Raw genomic sequence first — 16,417 nt, 5'->3', positions numbered from 1 at the left:
CGGACTGAAACCGGACTGAAACCGGTTTGGAACCAGTTTTAACCGGACTGAAACCGGTTTGGAACCAGTTTGAAACCGGACTGAAACCGGTTTGAAACCGGACTCAAACGGGTTTGAAACCGGACTCAAACCGGTTTGAAACCGGACTCAAACCGCTTTGAAACCGGACTCAAACCGGACTCAAACCCAGTTTCAAATCGGACTGAAACCGGTTTGAAACCGGACTGGAACCGTTCTGAACCGGATTGGAACTGGTTCTCTGAGCATCTCATTAGCGTGGTCGTTAGCGCTGCTGCGCGTTGGCCACGCCCCCTCCTCACAGGCCACGCCCCCTCCTCACAGGCCCCGCCCCCGAGTCTCCAGCAGAACCGGACGATGCCAAAATGTTTATTTTTATGCATTAAGTATATTTTAAATAGCTTTGAAGTCTAACAGAAGAGTTGTAAAGTAATCTTTGCCAAAGGCAGCGGCGCGTTGTCGCCGCGACGACGGCGGCTCGTAACCGCGGAGACGAGAGAAGAAGACGTATATATTATAAATATATCTATACAGAGTCTAAACGCGGCAGTTGCTACTTTAATGTGACGTGAAGAGATTCGTGAAGGACGGCTGCTTTGTGTCGCGTTTCCATGGAAACCTGTTCTTTTTTCTTCCTTTTTTCACCTGTTTCAGGTGTTTTTTGCAGCAACAATCAGAGGAATCTGTTTCCTCACCTGTGCTTCAGTTTTAACCGTCTAGTACAAATCACTTCTTAACTTTTTTTGTGTGGTAACAATCCTGTTTTTATATAATTCTCTTTATTTAACACGGTTTTTAAATTAGTTTGTTTTTATTTGTCTTTTTCCTGTTTTGCACAAGCACTAACGTTGATTTGATCAGCTGATGGAGCTGCGGTTCCTGCAGGGAGATAAAACTCATCTCTCTCTTCTCCGTCATCTTTTTATTTTCTAATCAAAACCTGTGAATGATCTGTTTGATCGATTTGTTTTTTGTTTGTTTTTTTTTCCATTTTGTAATTATTTCATGTCTTTATTCCAGTTTTGGAGAAATCCTGAAGCTAAAAGATTGAATAAATTTTAACGGTGGTAGAGGAAATAGGCTCTTTGTTGATTTAATTCACCGTCGACACTTTGATCTGTTCAGATATTTATAGATTCATCCGAATAAAAAGTGGTTTCAGATTCTTCAGCTGAAAATCTGCTTCACGTTTTGTTTTCTGAGTTTTTCTGAGCATCGATCCCGGATCGGGACCCGGTTCTGGTCGGTCCGGGCGGGTCCCGGGTCTCTGAGGGGGAGGTTGGATTTTCCCACAGTTTCAAGAACAAGTGAACGCAGCATTCGTGGACCCGCGGCAGCAGCGGTTCCTGGTACCGGACCCACAACCCCCCCCTGGACTCAAGGAGGAATAAAAGTTCATACACAAACCAGAAAATAAAAAATACATAAACTTACTGAATGTTTTCACAATTATGACAATAATCATTTAGAAAATGTTGAATACACTTTTCGTCGTTCTGGTTTCCTGCAGCCGATGAACCCAGAAGAGCTGCAGAGCTGCCAGCCGCCCCGCTGCAAATCTGTTTTTCTTATTATTATAATTATTTATTAATAATAATAGTAATATTAATAGTAATTATAATACACTTTTATTTTGACTGTTTTAACTAGTTTTTTATCTTGTAAGCGCTCTGAATTTCCCTGAATGAAGAGTACTCTATAAATAAAATCTATTCTTTTTTTTAATTAGTTTTAATCAGTTATTTTGTTTTATGTTGTGTGTAAATATTTTATATCGGTAATATAATTATCTATTTTTTAGCACTGATTGATGGCACTTTTAATTATGTTGTTCTATAACAATCACAATAAAGATTTAATATAATCTAATCTATTTAATCAGGCAAACAATTTAAGAACAGGTTCTTATTTACAAATGTGGCCTGAGGTCAAAGAGCAAAGGTTCTGTGAGGCGGAAAGGGGGGGTCTTACATAAAACAAGTTACAATTAAAAGTAAATACATTACATTTAAGCGTATTTTAAAAGCGCTCTATAAATAAAATGGATTATTATTACAATAAAACATGTTTGGTCTTTCTTCACAACTCAGAAGTCATGACGGTTCTAAGCAGCAGTGATGCTTATTGGTTGTTCCAGCTGCCAATCAAGAGACCACGCCCCTAATTCCATTCAAAAATACCTTTATCATTGAAAGGAATTAAACGGTTGCAGAAGTCATGATTTAAGTCTCTTTGACATAAATATTTTCCTTAATATAATTTAAAGATATAGGATATGAAATCTAGCAATGTAGACCAACACGGAGATCCTTGGAGAATGAGCTTTTGACGCCCCCCAGCGGTCAGTAGAGGAACTTTTCTTTTACACAAAACTTTATTAAAGATAAAGAACAAAAACAGCAGATGTGCTCAGCTATTGAGATATATATATATATATATATATATATATATATATATATATATATATATATATATATATATGTATAATGTGCAGTAAATGTTATAACAATAGCAAAGGTAAAAAACATACATCAACAAAACCAATAAATAAGTAAATGTGTATATATATATATATATATATATATATATATATATATATATATATATATATATATATATATATATATACTGCATTAAATAATGTGTTTTTTCAGGACTTGATTATTTACTTTATTATTCATTTACTCCAGTATTGTTATGCATATATGAAAAGAAGCTAAATGATTTTGAATGATGTCATGTATTGATCATATTTTTATTTTTTTTTATGTTTTCTTTCTTATTATTATTATTTATTTATTTGTGTTTAATTATTGTTATGAAAAGTTAAAAAAGGGGAAAATATTGATATTTCTATTGTTATTGTAAATCTTTTTTTTATTGCCCTCAATAAATATATCTATTAAAAAAATAATAATAATCAATTTTATTTATATAGCCCTTTTAAAAGATCTCAAAGACGCTTAGAATAAATAATTTAGAATAATTGACCATCGTCATTCAATAGTTGACTAGTCTTCAATGTTGTTGTAGTTCCTTCTTCCGTCCGCCAGGCGGCAGCAGGTCTGTTGTAATTCCCCCTCCCGGCCGCTGCAGCGGCGGCAGCAGGTCTGTTGTTGTAATTCTTCCTCCGTCCGCCAGGCGGCGCCTCCTCCCGCAGCAGCGGCTTGTCCGGGTATGTTGTTGTAATCCCCACCCCGTCCACCGGGCGGCAGCAGCGGCGTCGCAGCGCTTATAACCGCGGCCGCGTCTCTGTCCGCAGAAACCGGAGCAGACGCGGGTGAACCGTCCCGATCCTGGAGCAGGTGGAGGTGAGATTGCCGGGGTTAGAGCACCAAAACCCCGCACAGGGTTTGGGGTTGTTGCAGCAGCTTCAGCCGCTGCAGCAGGAGGAGAAGTTAGCAGCTTTAGCCGCTAATGGCTGCGCTGAGAAAGTTCCTCCGGGACATTAAACCTCGTTCGCGTTTGTGTTTCACTCTGGGGTTAAAGCAGGTGACAGACAACTAATAAAACCTGCTCACGGGGCGTTTAGATTGACACGAAACGGTGAAAGAAGCGTTTAATCAGCGTTTTTGTGGCGGGGTTAATTTTGGAAGGGTCACCAAACACAGCGCGACACCTGAGGTGTCGCGCTGTGTTTGGTGACCCTTCCAAAATCATCCCCAAACTTCCACCTAACGGACTTTAATCACATCACTTTGTGTTTTTATCAACGTTTTGATGGAGGTTTATACACCAGAATGATGGAAATGAGTCCCGTCTCTAGGTTTCTGGTGGTTAATCTTTAGTCTCGAAGCTTAATGTCACCAAAAATCACCGTCCAGGTAAAAGCAGTAAATCAGTCTCACCTGCCGTAAATCAGTCAATCACAGGTGAGACGCGCAGCTATTGAACGATAGAAGGTAAACTGACACCGTTTTTCTTTGTTAAAGATACCCAACTCTTTTAGAAAAGCTTATCTTTGATTATTAACTGTTTAATTTTTTTTATTTTACTGCCCATATGTTTGGTTAATATTAATTTAACCTTCCCATCTTTACGATAAAATATTACGGTTAAAAAATGTACATGGTTCACAAATTTCCTTAACTTGTATTAATATTTATTATGTAAGAAAGTAACTTTTCTAGCTATTTTAATTAAAATCTATTTTGTCATTAATTTAAAAAAAAATCAATAAAATAAAAACCCAATAATAGGAACAAATTACATGTACAAAGAATTGCAAATGTAATATTGAAAAAAAATGTACTAAAGAATTTTAAATCAAATTCACAAAAACATTCAAACACAAAATGTAAAACTTAAAAATAGGTAAATGCATATTTTTAAAAGATGTAAAGGGAAAGTTATAATTTAGGAAAACTGAGTAAAAAATAAAGTAAGAAATAACTTTAAAGAGAGTTTATACATCAGAATGATGGAAATGAGTCCCGTCTCTAGGTTTCTGGTGGTTAATCTTTAGTCTCGAAGCTTAATGTCACCAAAAATCACCGTCCAGGTAAAAGCAGTAAATCAGTCTCCCCTGCCGTAAATCAGTCAATCACAGGTGAGACGCGCAACTACTGAACAATAGAAGGTAAACTGACAACAGTTTTCTTATTAAAGATGCCCAACTCTTTTAGAAACTGCTTATCTGTGATTCTTTACTGTTTTAATTTTATTATATATATATTCATTCATTTTTCTTTTTTTTACTGACCATTTGTTTGACCTATATTCATTTAACCTTCCCATCTTTAGGATAACGGATGACGGTAAAAATTGTACATGATGCACAAATGTCCATAACTTGTATAAATATTTATGTAAAAAAGTAAATGTTCTAACTATTTTAATTAAGATTTAATTTGTCATTTTTGTAATTTGTCATCAAAAAATAGAATAAAATAAAAACGCAATAATTAGAAAAAAACTTACATTTACAAAGTAATTGCAAGTGTAAACTTTTAAAAGTAAAGCCAGATTCACCAAAAAATGTAAGGATAAAATGTAAAACAGCTAAATGTGTATTTTGAAAAAAAAATAATCACAAATTAGTTATAAGGAAAAGTTTTAATTGAAGAAAATTGGGTAAAAACACATTTTTATGTACTTGATAATTCAGAAAAACACCAAAAATAATTTTAGAGAAACTATTTAGAAACGGTCATTTTATTAAAGAAAAATACATTTCTGAATAAAAACTGCAAAATTACTGTCAGAAAAACAGGTTTGTTTTATTTTAATTTAATTTATTTAAACTATTTAGTTGGAGCTGAGCAGGAAAATAAACCCAGAGCAACAAAGGCTGGAGTTAATTTTCCTCTTTTACTCTGGATCCAACATTTTCTTCATTCTTTGATCAACTTAAGAGTAACAGACCTTTTTTTTTTTTTATCCTGTTTCATCCTGACTGTCACGCTGTGTTTATTTGATGTATCTGTTGTCAGGAGGCAGAAATGGAAGCTGCAGCTGCTTTATGACGTACCAGAAATGTGCAGACGCCCCACATCCCACAGACGGAGCTGCGCTTGCACAGGAAAGGTAAGACGCCTCAGATGCCCCGCCCACCGGCTCTTGGCCCCGCCCCCTAACTCCTCAGCTCCGCCCCCTAACACCCTGTCCACACTGCATGCGACGCGAGCGAGCGTCGGCGTCAAAAACAGTTCCATTGCTTTATTTTTTTTATTACACTGTCTATACTGGTTGCGAGCGACGCGGCACAACGTTTTGAGCTGGACTTTTTTTTTTTCTTCCTGTTGCTCGCGTTGAAAGCCGGTTGAAAGTTGGAAAAAAAAAAAAAAAAAAGTTTAAAGCGCTGTAGGTGATTTCAATACAAGAACCTCAATAAAGTGGCAGCTGCTGGAGGGAGATGGACAGAGAGCTGGAAGGTTCTGATAAGATAATAAGAATCTTATCTTAATCTTATTAGGGCTTAATTTGTGCCGGATCCTGCCAGATTTCTCGTGTCCTCTGCTTTTCCCCACATCCCAGTAATGATCTGACATGCTGACATGTTTGCTGCATTAACACCACACGCCCCTGACTCCACGCTGTTTGATTCGCGTCACCACACGCCGTTATTAATTGTTCGGTTTTTTCCCCACTTATTCCACCGAATAATAAGCTTCTTTTCTGTTTAGAAAGTACAAACGTAGGAAGATTAGAAGTAATCACCCATCTTTTACTGTCCCTTTACTCTTTTAGGAGTTATTTTAGGAGTTTCTTTCAGGAGCGCGCAGGTGAATAACGGCTGATTTATGGTTCAGCGTAACGACGGCGTAGCCTACGGCGTAAGGTACACGGCGACGCGCACCGTTTGGTGAGTGCGCCGCGTACCCTACGCCGTAGGGTCTGCGTTGGTAACGCGGAACCATAAATCAGCCTTTTAAAAGGCGAGTCTCAGCTGTCAATCAAAAGAACGTGGTAGAACGTGGGGCCGATAACGCGTTCAGTGTGGACAGAGCGCGTCCGATGCCACGCAGTGCGACGCGACAGTTGGACGCTCGCATGCAGTTAGCACAGGCTGTAACGCCTCAGCTCCGCCCCCTCTCCCCCAGGTTTGAGGTTCTGGGTCCGACACCACCATGTCTCAGCGCGGGTCTCTGACGGCGGTGGTGACGGCGCTGCTCGGCGCCGCCCTGGGCGGCCTGGTGGCCTGGCGGGCGTACCGGGCCAGAAGGAAGAAGCTGCCTCCCGGCCAGGAGGCGGAGCTCCCCGCGGAGGCCCCGCCCCCCTCAGAAGAAGAGGAGGAAATCACAGCGGTGGCGGCGGATCAGGACGTCCAGCCGCTGCCAGATCCAGCACAGGAGTCCGTGGAGACTCCGCCCCCTCTGCAGGCCCCGCCCCCTCTACCAATCCCGTCGCTCTGCCAGCTGATGGGGGCGGAGCCTGTGACCGTCAGCTCGGAGGAGGAGTGGCGGCGGTTCCTGCCGCGGCTGCAGCACGACCTGGATCTCTTCCCCGCGCTCGGCCTGGACTGTGAATGGGTAAAGACCGGCGGCGTAAGACTCACCTGCATGATTTTAATACAACCGTCCCTCCTCCGTTCCGTCCTTTCTTCCATCGTTCCGTCTGTCCTTCCATCCTGCATGATTTTAATCCAACTGTCCATCGTCTGTTCTGTCCATCTGTCCTTTCTTCCGTCCGTACGTCCCTTCTTCCATTCATCCTTTTTCTTCCGTCCATTCCTTCTTCCATCTGTCCCTCCCTTCTTTCTTTCTTCCGTCCCTCCTTCCATCCTTCAGTCTGTCCGTCCGTTCTTCCGTCCATCCATCCCTTCTTTCATTCATCCTTTTTATTCCGTCCCTCCCTCCCTCCCTCCCTTCCTTCCTTCCGTCCGTCCCTTCTTCCATCCATCCCTCTATCCATCCTTCCTTTCTTCCATCCATCCAAGACCCCCCTGCATGATTTTAATCATTTAAAAAAAGGGAAACTCCACCCAAAGGTCAGGATGGATGGAGTTTCCCCCGAGGTCACATGACCGTTGACTAACGCCCCCTCTCCCCCCTGTAGGTGTCGGTGAAGGGCCGCGTCTCCTCCGTGTCTCTGGTGCAGATGTCCTCCTACTCCGGGCTCTGCGTGCTAGTGAGGCTGCTGGCCTTCCGGGGGGGGCAGCACCCGCTCCCCCCCAGCCTGGCCCAGGTGCTCCGGGACCCCAGGGTGCTCAAGGTCGGGGTCGGCTGCCACGAGGACGGGAAGAGGCTGGCGAGAGACTTCGGCCTGGTGGTGACGAGTACGGTGGACCTGCGGTACCTGGCGCTGAGGCAGAGGTACCGGGGGGGTTTAATTAGAAAATGTCTTGTTTTATTTAATTGGAAATATAGCTTACTGTATGTTTGCAAGTGCTGATTTGCTGATTTTTTTTTTTTCTTTTTTTTTTTTTTTTTTTTTCCAAGAGATAAAACTTTATATTTTATTATATTTTCTAAAACTTTTTCAACTTATTTTACAGAGTTTTGCACTTTATTCATTCATTTTTGGTTTAATAAGAGCAAAGTTTGCACTTAAAGCCCAATGGGGCAAATGTTCAATAAAAAAACAGCATATTTGAAATCATTTCTTTGCCTTTTGTCAATTCACAAAATAATCGTAATCGGATTTTGAGAGAAAAAAATCAAGATTTTATTTTTGGGCAAAATCGAACAGCCCTAATATAAAGTAATGAAATATGGACAATTTATGCAATTATAACTGAAAACTTTAATGTTTTCATACCTTTTAAACAGATTTAACCAGCCACCAGTTATTCTTGTGTCAACAAAACATTCATTTTTTGGGCATAAACAAAACGATAGTGGAAAGGGGGTGGGATTAAATAAATGTATACTTCCTCTCACTCCTTTTTGAACATGTAACTTGAAATATGTGTTGATGTTGGTTTTTTCTTTGTGGTGGAATGCCCACCTGTATTTCTTATCTTTTTTCTTGTTGTTGTTTTTTTATGCATGTTCGAAATAAACGAACGAAGATACCAAAAATTGTAATGATGAAAAAATCTATCTTTAGACATATGACTTGATTTTTAGGAATTGATATGAGAATCGATTTTAGAATTATTTTTTTCATGAACCTGTCAATCCCGTTTCCCCAGGGAGGCGTCTGTGAGCAACGGCCTGAGCCTGAAGTCTCTGGCGGCCGACCTGCTGGACGTGTCGCTGGACAAGTCTCTGTCGCTGAGATGCAGCGACTGGGAGGCCGATCAGCTGACGCTGGAGCAGGTGAGACCCCCTAACCCCCCTTACCAAGTACTCATAATACAATTACAGTTCTTAAATAATAATTTCTAGCTATCATCATGAAAATATTCGATTTTATTATCTATGTATTAGGGGTGTAACAATATATCGTGCCACGAAATTTCGTGATACAAAAACGTCACGAAACGTGTCGTGGAGGTGACAAACTGTATCGCGATATTGGGTTATTAATAATCTATTGTGTTGACTAGAAACGCGCATCTGACCGCGACCACAGCCGCGACCGCGTGGACCAAAATCTTCCTCCGCTCAGAAGAAACTAGTCCCATTTTGCAGTCCTGTTTTGAGCTCTGAACTTTTACTGATGTAAGGCTGGTGTAGAGTTAAGCCTTACCTTATTAAATTAAACCTTTTTGGGGTGGTGAGTAGGATAAACACGGGGAAACTTCTGCTGAGTTCCAGTGTACTTTAATGTCCCTCAACAGTGTAGGATTTTAGAACATCAACACAGCACCTAGTGCCGTACTGTGACGTATCACTCCGCCCAATCTAAAACAGACTAATCACTACAGATAAACTGACTAGTGTCATTATAGTCCCTGATTTACATCACAATATAAAGAATATATTTATAAAATAATGAACCCTGAATTACCAAAATAACCTTCTTAACAAAAATAAATCTCCTCTTACACTTATAATGTGAGCATAAATCAATCTTTTGTATGATGTAAAATTTTATGTATTTATTTACTTTTATTTATTTATTTAATTTTACTTTTTAAATTTCTGGAAAAGAAAAAAGTCAAATCAAACCTGAGAGAAACTATTCAGTTTGTGTCTAAATATTTGTACTTGTATGAAACTGAAGATGCATAATGCAAACCTGACATTTACTTTTAGTTCAGTTTGTGGAAAATGGTTGGCCTGGCTTTCTCTTTAAAACTTAAACAGTTATAAAACATTATAAACTGTAACAATAGTGCAAACGCACAGTATTGTTTTGTATTTTGTGTCTTTCAAATAAAAGACAATTTTTTTCCAGTCATATGTTCCTCATTCAAGGTTGATAAAAAAATACTGCTATAATATCATATCGTTATCGTGACCTCAATATCGTGTATCGTGAGATTAGTGTCGTTACACCCCTACTATGTATGTATTTGATAAAGGTGGTGCAGACGTCTCAAAACTGTGACACAAATGTGATACATTTATCCTTATAGGGTCACACAGAACCCCAAGCTAATCTGGTCAAACACCTACAGTTCATCTGAAATTGTTGTTTTTAGCTTTTTATACATCAAACAATATAAATTGTCTATTCATAAAGTGATTTCTGACCGTACATATTTAAATCCAAACTGAAAACTAGTGGTAGAGGAAATTGCAAGACGACAACAGCCTTACTTTTGCTTTTTTTCCCCTGAAGACATTATGAACCCAATATCATGTTATTATACGTCCTAGGTTGCTTTTTGGGGGGCTAATTTAAATTTGTTGATATGCATACATTTCTGCAAATCAGGCTTGCAACATGTTGTAAAAAGGGGGACATTTAGGGCTAGTGATCAGGAAAAAGAAGTAATAATGGTGTTATGTAGTTGATCAGTTTAGTAAGGTGCAACTGTCGTGTGAAACATCCTAGCTGTGGCATCGGTGTTTGTCTGGACGGCCATCCGAGACCTCGTGCTTCAGTCAGAATCATGTCTTTGTCTCTATATCATTCTATTCTAAATCTTAACTCATGATTCTGACCGTCTGTTCCGTCCAGGTGACGTACGCCGCCAGGGACGCCCAAGTCTCCATGGCTCTGTTCCTGCGGCTCCTGGGCCTGCAGGCGGACTCTGACCCCCCCAGCGATGCCGCCCTGCCCGGCACCGCCCCCGCCCTCTCCTCCTACACCGAGCTGGCCTCCCGCTGCCAGGGCCTGGTGGACGTCCCGTTCCGGGGCCGGGGGGGCAGCGAGGACCCGGAGAAGCGGCGGAGGAACCGTAAACCGGCGGCGGCCGAGACTCCCGAGTCTGGAGATCAGCAAGTCCCAGACCCGCGGAGGAACGGCAGGAACCGGAAACCGCTGGGCGTCGGATACTCCGCCAGGTGAGGCCGGCGGGACCGGAATAATGAAGGCAATATATTAGTATGCAGAAAAGTTTTTCTTATCCGTCCGTTAATGCGGCCCGAACCGCAACATGCACCCATGCATGGCATACATCGTTAGATGCGTCTCCATCGTGCCTCGATGGGCATTACTATTCTCAGTAATAGGGGTTACCGTGGCAACGCTAGATGCAAAAAGCAAAAAAAAAATGGCGAAAATTGCGTTGCTTATTGCTCGGCAGAACTTTATTGTAGAGACATCGTTCAAACTTTCAAACCCTCGGCCCGATTGGCACTAACGGACCGTACAACCTCATCATGTGAATTGTTACGGTTTTTGCGATATTAAAAAAATAATTTCCATTTGACTTTGGACGCTTGTTGCTCGGCAACAGTTTATCGTACAGAAGTCATTACAACATCGACAAACTCGGGACGCGCTTTTTGAGATATTTAACAATTCTAATTTTCAAGCTAAAAGAAATTTGGATGCTTGTTGCTCGGCAACGCGATATCGCAGAGACTTTGATCCAACGTTAAAAGACTCGGGACGATGTGGATGGACTACAACATACATTAGGATCGAATCCAAATTGTCCCATTCTGTCCTGTGCGGCTTGTTACCATGGCAACAAAAACCAATGCATTTTTATGGGGTAGCATGTGAATAAACCATCCGTTCCACCGAAACAACCTTAAACACAACCACTACAGCCCCAAACCAAAGCAGCGAGAGGGGACGAATGGGCAGTAGGGCATGCCCAAATCAAAATTTCCTGAAATTTTCTAGTTAAATACATAATGCCGTAGAGGAATAAAAACTGGACTAAAATGATCCTGGACATTTCTGACTAAAATAAGACAGAAATCTCAGACTTTTAGTCGACTGAAACTTGACACGACTAAAAGGAGAATGAACGTGAATAAAATGATAGCTGGACCCAAAGACTAGACTCAAACTACAATTGACAAAAACAACACAACTTCCTTTCTTCTGTCCTTCCGTCCATCCTTTCTTCCATCTACCAATCCTTCCTTCCTTTGTTCCATCCTTTCTTCTGTCCTTTCGTCCGTCCATCCTTCTGTCCGTCCTTTCTTCCATCCACCAATCCTTTCTTCCTTTCGTCCATCCTTCTGTCCTTTTGCCTGTCCTTTTTTTCGTCCATCATTCATCCGTCCTTTCTTCCTTCCATCCATCCAAGTAAACTTCTCTCCTCCTCCACAGGAAGTCTCCTCTGTACGACAACTGCTTCCTGTACGCTCCGGACGGCCAGCCGCTCTGCACCTGCGACAAGAAGAAGGCCAAGTGGTACCTGGACAAGGGTATTGGAGGTAAGCCCCGCCCCTTTCCTGCTGGCCCCGCCCCTTCACCCCCCAGGTCTAACCCAGGTCTCTCTCTCTCTCAGAGCTGCAGATTCTAACCGTGGTCTCTCTCCCTCTCAGAGCTGCAGATTCTAACCGTGGTCTCTCTCCCTCTCAGAGCTGCAGATTCTAACCGTGGTCTCTCTCCCTCTCAGAGCTGCAGAGCGCCGAACCCTTCGCCGTGCGGCTGCTGTTCGAGCCGTCGGGCCGGCCCGACTCCCAGCACGACTACTACCTGACGGCCAAGGAGAACCTGTGCGTCGTGTGCGGCAAGGCCGACTCCTACATCCGCAAGAACATCGTCCCTCACGAGTACCGGCGCCACTTCCCGGCGCAGATGAAGGACCACAACTCCCACGACATCCTGCTGCTGTGCACGTGCTGCCACGCCGCCTCCAACGTGCACGACGGCCTGCTGAAGGCGCGGCTGGCCGAGGAGTTCGCCGCGCCGCAGGGCTGCGAGGACGGCGTGCGGCTGCTGGAGGACTCGGACCGGCGCCGGCTGCGCTCGGCCGCCCGGGCGCTGCTCGGCGCCGGCGCGGCGCTGCCGGAGAGACGGAGGGACGAACTGCAGGCCGTCGTCAGGGACGCCCTGGACATGAACGAGGACGACGAGATCAGCAGCAACACGCTGCAGGAGGCCGCCAACATGGAGACCAGGTGAGGAGACGGTAACCATGGTAACGGGGAGGGGAGGAGGGGGCCAACATGGAGACCAGGTGAGATGGTAACCACGGTAACGGGGAGGGGAGGAGGCCGCCAACATGGAGACCAGGTGAGGTGGTGGTGGTGGTAACGGGGAGGAGGGGGCCAACATGGAGACCAGGTGAGGAGGTAACCACGGTAACGGGGAGGGGAGGAGGGGGCCAACATGGAGACCAGGTGAGGAGGTAACCACGGTAACGGGGAGGGGAGGAGGGGGCCAACATGGAGACCAGGTGAGGAGGTAACCACGGTAACGGGGAGGGGAGGAGGGGGCCAACATGGAGACCAGGTGAGGAGGTAACCACGGTAACGGGGAGGGGAGGAGGGGGCCAACATGGAGACCAGGTGAGGAGGTAACCACGGTAACGGGGAGGGGAGGAGGGGGCCAACATGGAGACCAGGTGAGGAGGTAACCATGGTAACGGGGAGGAGGGGGCCAACATGGAGACCAGGTGAGGAGGTAACCACGGTAACGGGGAGGGGAGGAGGGGGGCCAACATGGAGACCAGGTGAGGAGGTAACCACGGTAACGGGGAGGGGAGGAGGGGGCCAACATGGAGACCAGGTGAGGAGGTAACCACGGTAACGGGGAGGGGAGGAGGGGGCCAACATGGAGACCAGGTGAGGAGGTAACCACGGTAACGGGGAGGGGAGGAGGGGGCCAACATGGAGACCAGGTGAGGAGGTAACCACGGTAACGGGGAGGGGAGGAGGGGGCCAACATGGAGACCAGGTGAGGAGGTAACCATGGTAACGGGGAGGAGGGGGCCAACATGGAGACCAGGTGAGGAGGAGGAGGAGTAGTAGTTTGGTTAGAGATAAGTTTACTTGGATGGAAGGATGGATGAATGGTGATTGATGGATGGAAGGATGAAGGTGGTGGTAACCATGGTAACGGGTCGGGCAGGGTCTTGGAGAGAGAAGTTTACTTGTGTTAGGTTTAAATCAACATCAAACCCAGCTCGTAACAAAGAAAGAACACCAGAGACTTTGTCAGAACTATTTTTAAATGCGCTTCTGCAGAAGGGGAAGCGAAGTCAGAGCTTCAGAGCAACGGAGGCTCATCTCTTGTGAATGCTGCTGACGGAATGCTTCGGTAGCTCCTCTTTATGCATCAGCTTTTTATTGATAATTTTAGACAGATACTGACCGTTTGTACACAGTGTGTGTGTGTGGGAGAAAACAGACATTGGGGCTAAAAGGTGAATCATGACATTTTTAGTTAAAGAGGAACTGAGAATTTCCATGTCTGGTGGACAGAAACGTAAAGTTTTAAAAGGACAATGAGGCCCCAGACACAAACGGGACGTCTTGAACAGCTGCACCAGGCTAACCTTTAGTTAACCTTACACTTGGATGGAAGAAAGGAAGGATGAATGGAAGAAAAGATGAATGGTGATGGATGAATGGTGGGTGGGAGGATGGAAGGAAGGATTGATGGATGGATGATAATGATGGAAGGAAGGATGAATGATGATGGAAGGAGTGTTGTTGGCAGCCTGTTCCAGTTTTAGTCTAGTCTTTGGGTCCAGCTATCATTGTAGTTTTTATTAGTTTTAGTCACGTTCATTCTCCTTTTATTGGTGTCAAGTTTCAGTCGACTAAAATTCTGAGCATTTTAATCTTATTTTAGTCAGAATTGTCCATTTTGGTCTAGTTTTAGTCAAAGATTGTATTTATCCAAACCCATTTTACAATTCAAACAAGGTTATCTTATTATTATATTATTGTTACCTTATAGACTCAAGAATACATTAATTTCCAGATACAGAAGACTCTCATTTGAGTTTACAACATATTTATTTTTCCACATTTCTCCCCATCTTTTTCTTTTCCGACGACACATTGGGTTTTCGTTTCCACGTCTATGTAGGAAAGTGGATCCAGAGATGGTTCTTCTTCTTCTTCTCCAGCCCCAGAGAAGAAAATGAAGACACATTTTACCAGAGTTTTTATTTTGTAATGTACATTTTAGTCTCAATTTTTTCGTTGACAATATTGCATTATATATTTAATTACCGTTATCATAACATGACCAGCATTTTAGTTTTCCTCAGGTGATAAATGTTTGTTGACGACGATATTTAGTCCTAATTTTCCTTGACTTTAGCATCTTTACTCACTGCTGTGTTTCCTCCTCAGGCTGTTCAACGAGGCGTACGTCCCCCACGGCCTGAAGGTGGTGCAGGCTCACGCCGAGCGGGGTCTCCGGGGCCTCATGGAGCTGGAGCGCCGCTGGAGGCAGCACTTCCTGTCCGCCATGACGCCGCGGCACCTGCCGCCGCTCTGGGCCGTCGACCACAACCACGGCAAGTTCCTGCGCAAGTACGGCGAGGACCTGCCCGTCAAGCTCAAGTGACGGCCCGGGTTCCCGGACGGGCCCGTCGGGACTGGACTATTTTTAACCTTTAAAGAGAATCTAATTATTTATGAGAAGAAAAGTTAACGAGATGAACTGAAGCGTTTTTTTACGTGGAAGAGCTGCAGCCTGCTCTTAGGCCCCGCCCCCTTGACCCCTGACCCCCGTCACCTGCAGGTCGCAGCTCGCCGGCCCGGTTTCCCAGAAAACACCTCGGCATCAAACTTCCTCTTTTTTTTGCCCTATTTCCTTAAAAGAAAAGAGGTTTTGGTGCCGAGGTTCGTTTGGACGTGAACGTTTCCCGCTCCGGTGGTTCTTATCAAGAAACTGATCCCCGCTGGTAGATGTCGGCACCTTTGACCCGGTCACTTCCTCCCCGGATGTCCCGTCACCGTGTCAATGCCCCGGTGGGCGGGGACTCCCCCATGGCCCGTGTTTTAACGGGCCTCTTAACCCCCCCAGCCCGGCCGGACCCGCGTCGCCGCAGCGGGTCGTGACATCACTTCCTCTTAAACCTCCGCTCCGTCACGACGTCGTTGAACAGAATTCAGACTCTGCAGAGAAAAAGGTGCCGAACCCCAAACCGAATCTGGACCGTGGCCCGATCCTGAACCGATCCCGGGCCAAATCTGGGCCGACATTTCCCTTGACCCCGAGCTGCCTCTGGGCCGACCTCCGGGCCGACACTGGGCTGAATCTGAGACGACTCCAGGCCGACTGTGGGCCAGCGTTTCCCTCGACTCTGGGCCGACCCGTGGCCCGACCCCGGGCCGGCATTTCCCTTGACCCCGAGCTGCCCCTGGACTGACCTGGGCCGAATGTGGTCCGACATTTCCCTCAATCCTGGGCCGTATCTGGGCCAACCCCCGGGCCAACAATTCCCCCGACCCAGGGCCGAACGTGGCCGAATTTGAGACGACTCCAGGCCAGCATTTCCCTCGACCCAGGGCTGACTCTGGGCCGACATTTCCCTTCACCCCGAGCTGCCTCTGGCCCGTGTCCCAGTACTGGCCCGACCCTGAGCCGAATCTGGGTCTACTCCGAACCGATGTTTCTCCCTCCTTTGACCCCGAGCTGCCTCTGGGCCGACCTGGGCCGATCCCCGGCCGAATTTTGGTCGACTCCGAAGCAACGTCCCCCCCCAACCCAGAGCCTACTCTGGGCCGACACTAGGCCGACATTTCCCCTTATT

General features: G+C 44.9%; 1 protein-coding gene across 1 annotated transcript; it reads left to right on the top strand.

The window, feature by feature from the left end:
* Positions 1 to 5,448: 5,448 nt before the first annotated feature.
* Positions 5,449 to 15,893, top strand: exd2 (exonuclease 3'-5' domain containing 2). Its single transcript, XM_061743221.1, has 8 exons — positions 5,449 to 5,544; positions 6,561 to 7,004; positions 7,516 to 7,772; positions 8,594 to 8,720; positions 10,474 to 10,799; positions 12,025 to 12,131; positions 12,317 to 12,821; positions 15,009 to 15,893. The coding sequence occupies exons 2-8, from the start codon at positions 6,588 to 6,590 to the stop codon at positions 15,223 to 15,225; spliced, it is 1,956 nt and encodes a 651-aa protein (XP_061599205.1). The 5' UTR covers positions 5,449 to 5,544; positions 6,561 to 6,587; the 3' UTR covers positions 15,226 to 15,893.
* The last annotated feature ends 524 nt before the right edge of the window (positions 15,894 to 16,417 follow it).

The sequence above is a fragment of the Cololabis saira genome, chromosome 16, assembly GCF_033807715.1.
Source record: "Cololabis saira isolate AMF1-May2022 chromosome 16, fColSai1.1, whole genome shotgun sequence".
NCBI lineage: Eukaryota > Metazoa > Chordata > Actinopteri > Beloniformes > Belonidae > Cololabis > Cololabis saira.
This window is presented reverse-complemented; position numbering and strand designations above follow the sequence as displayed.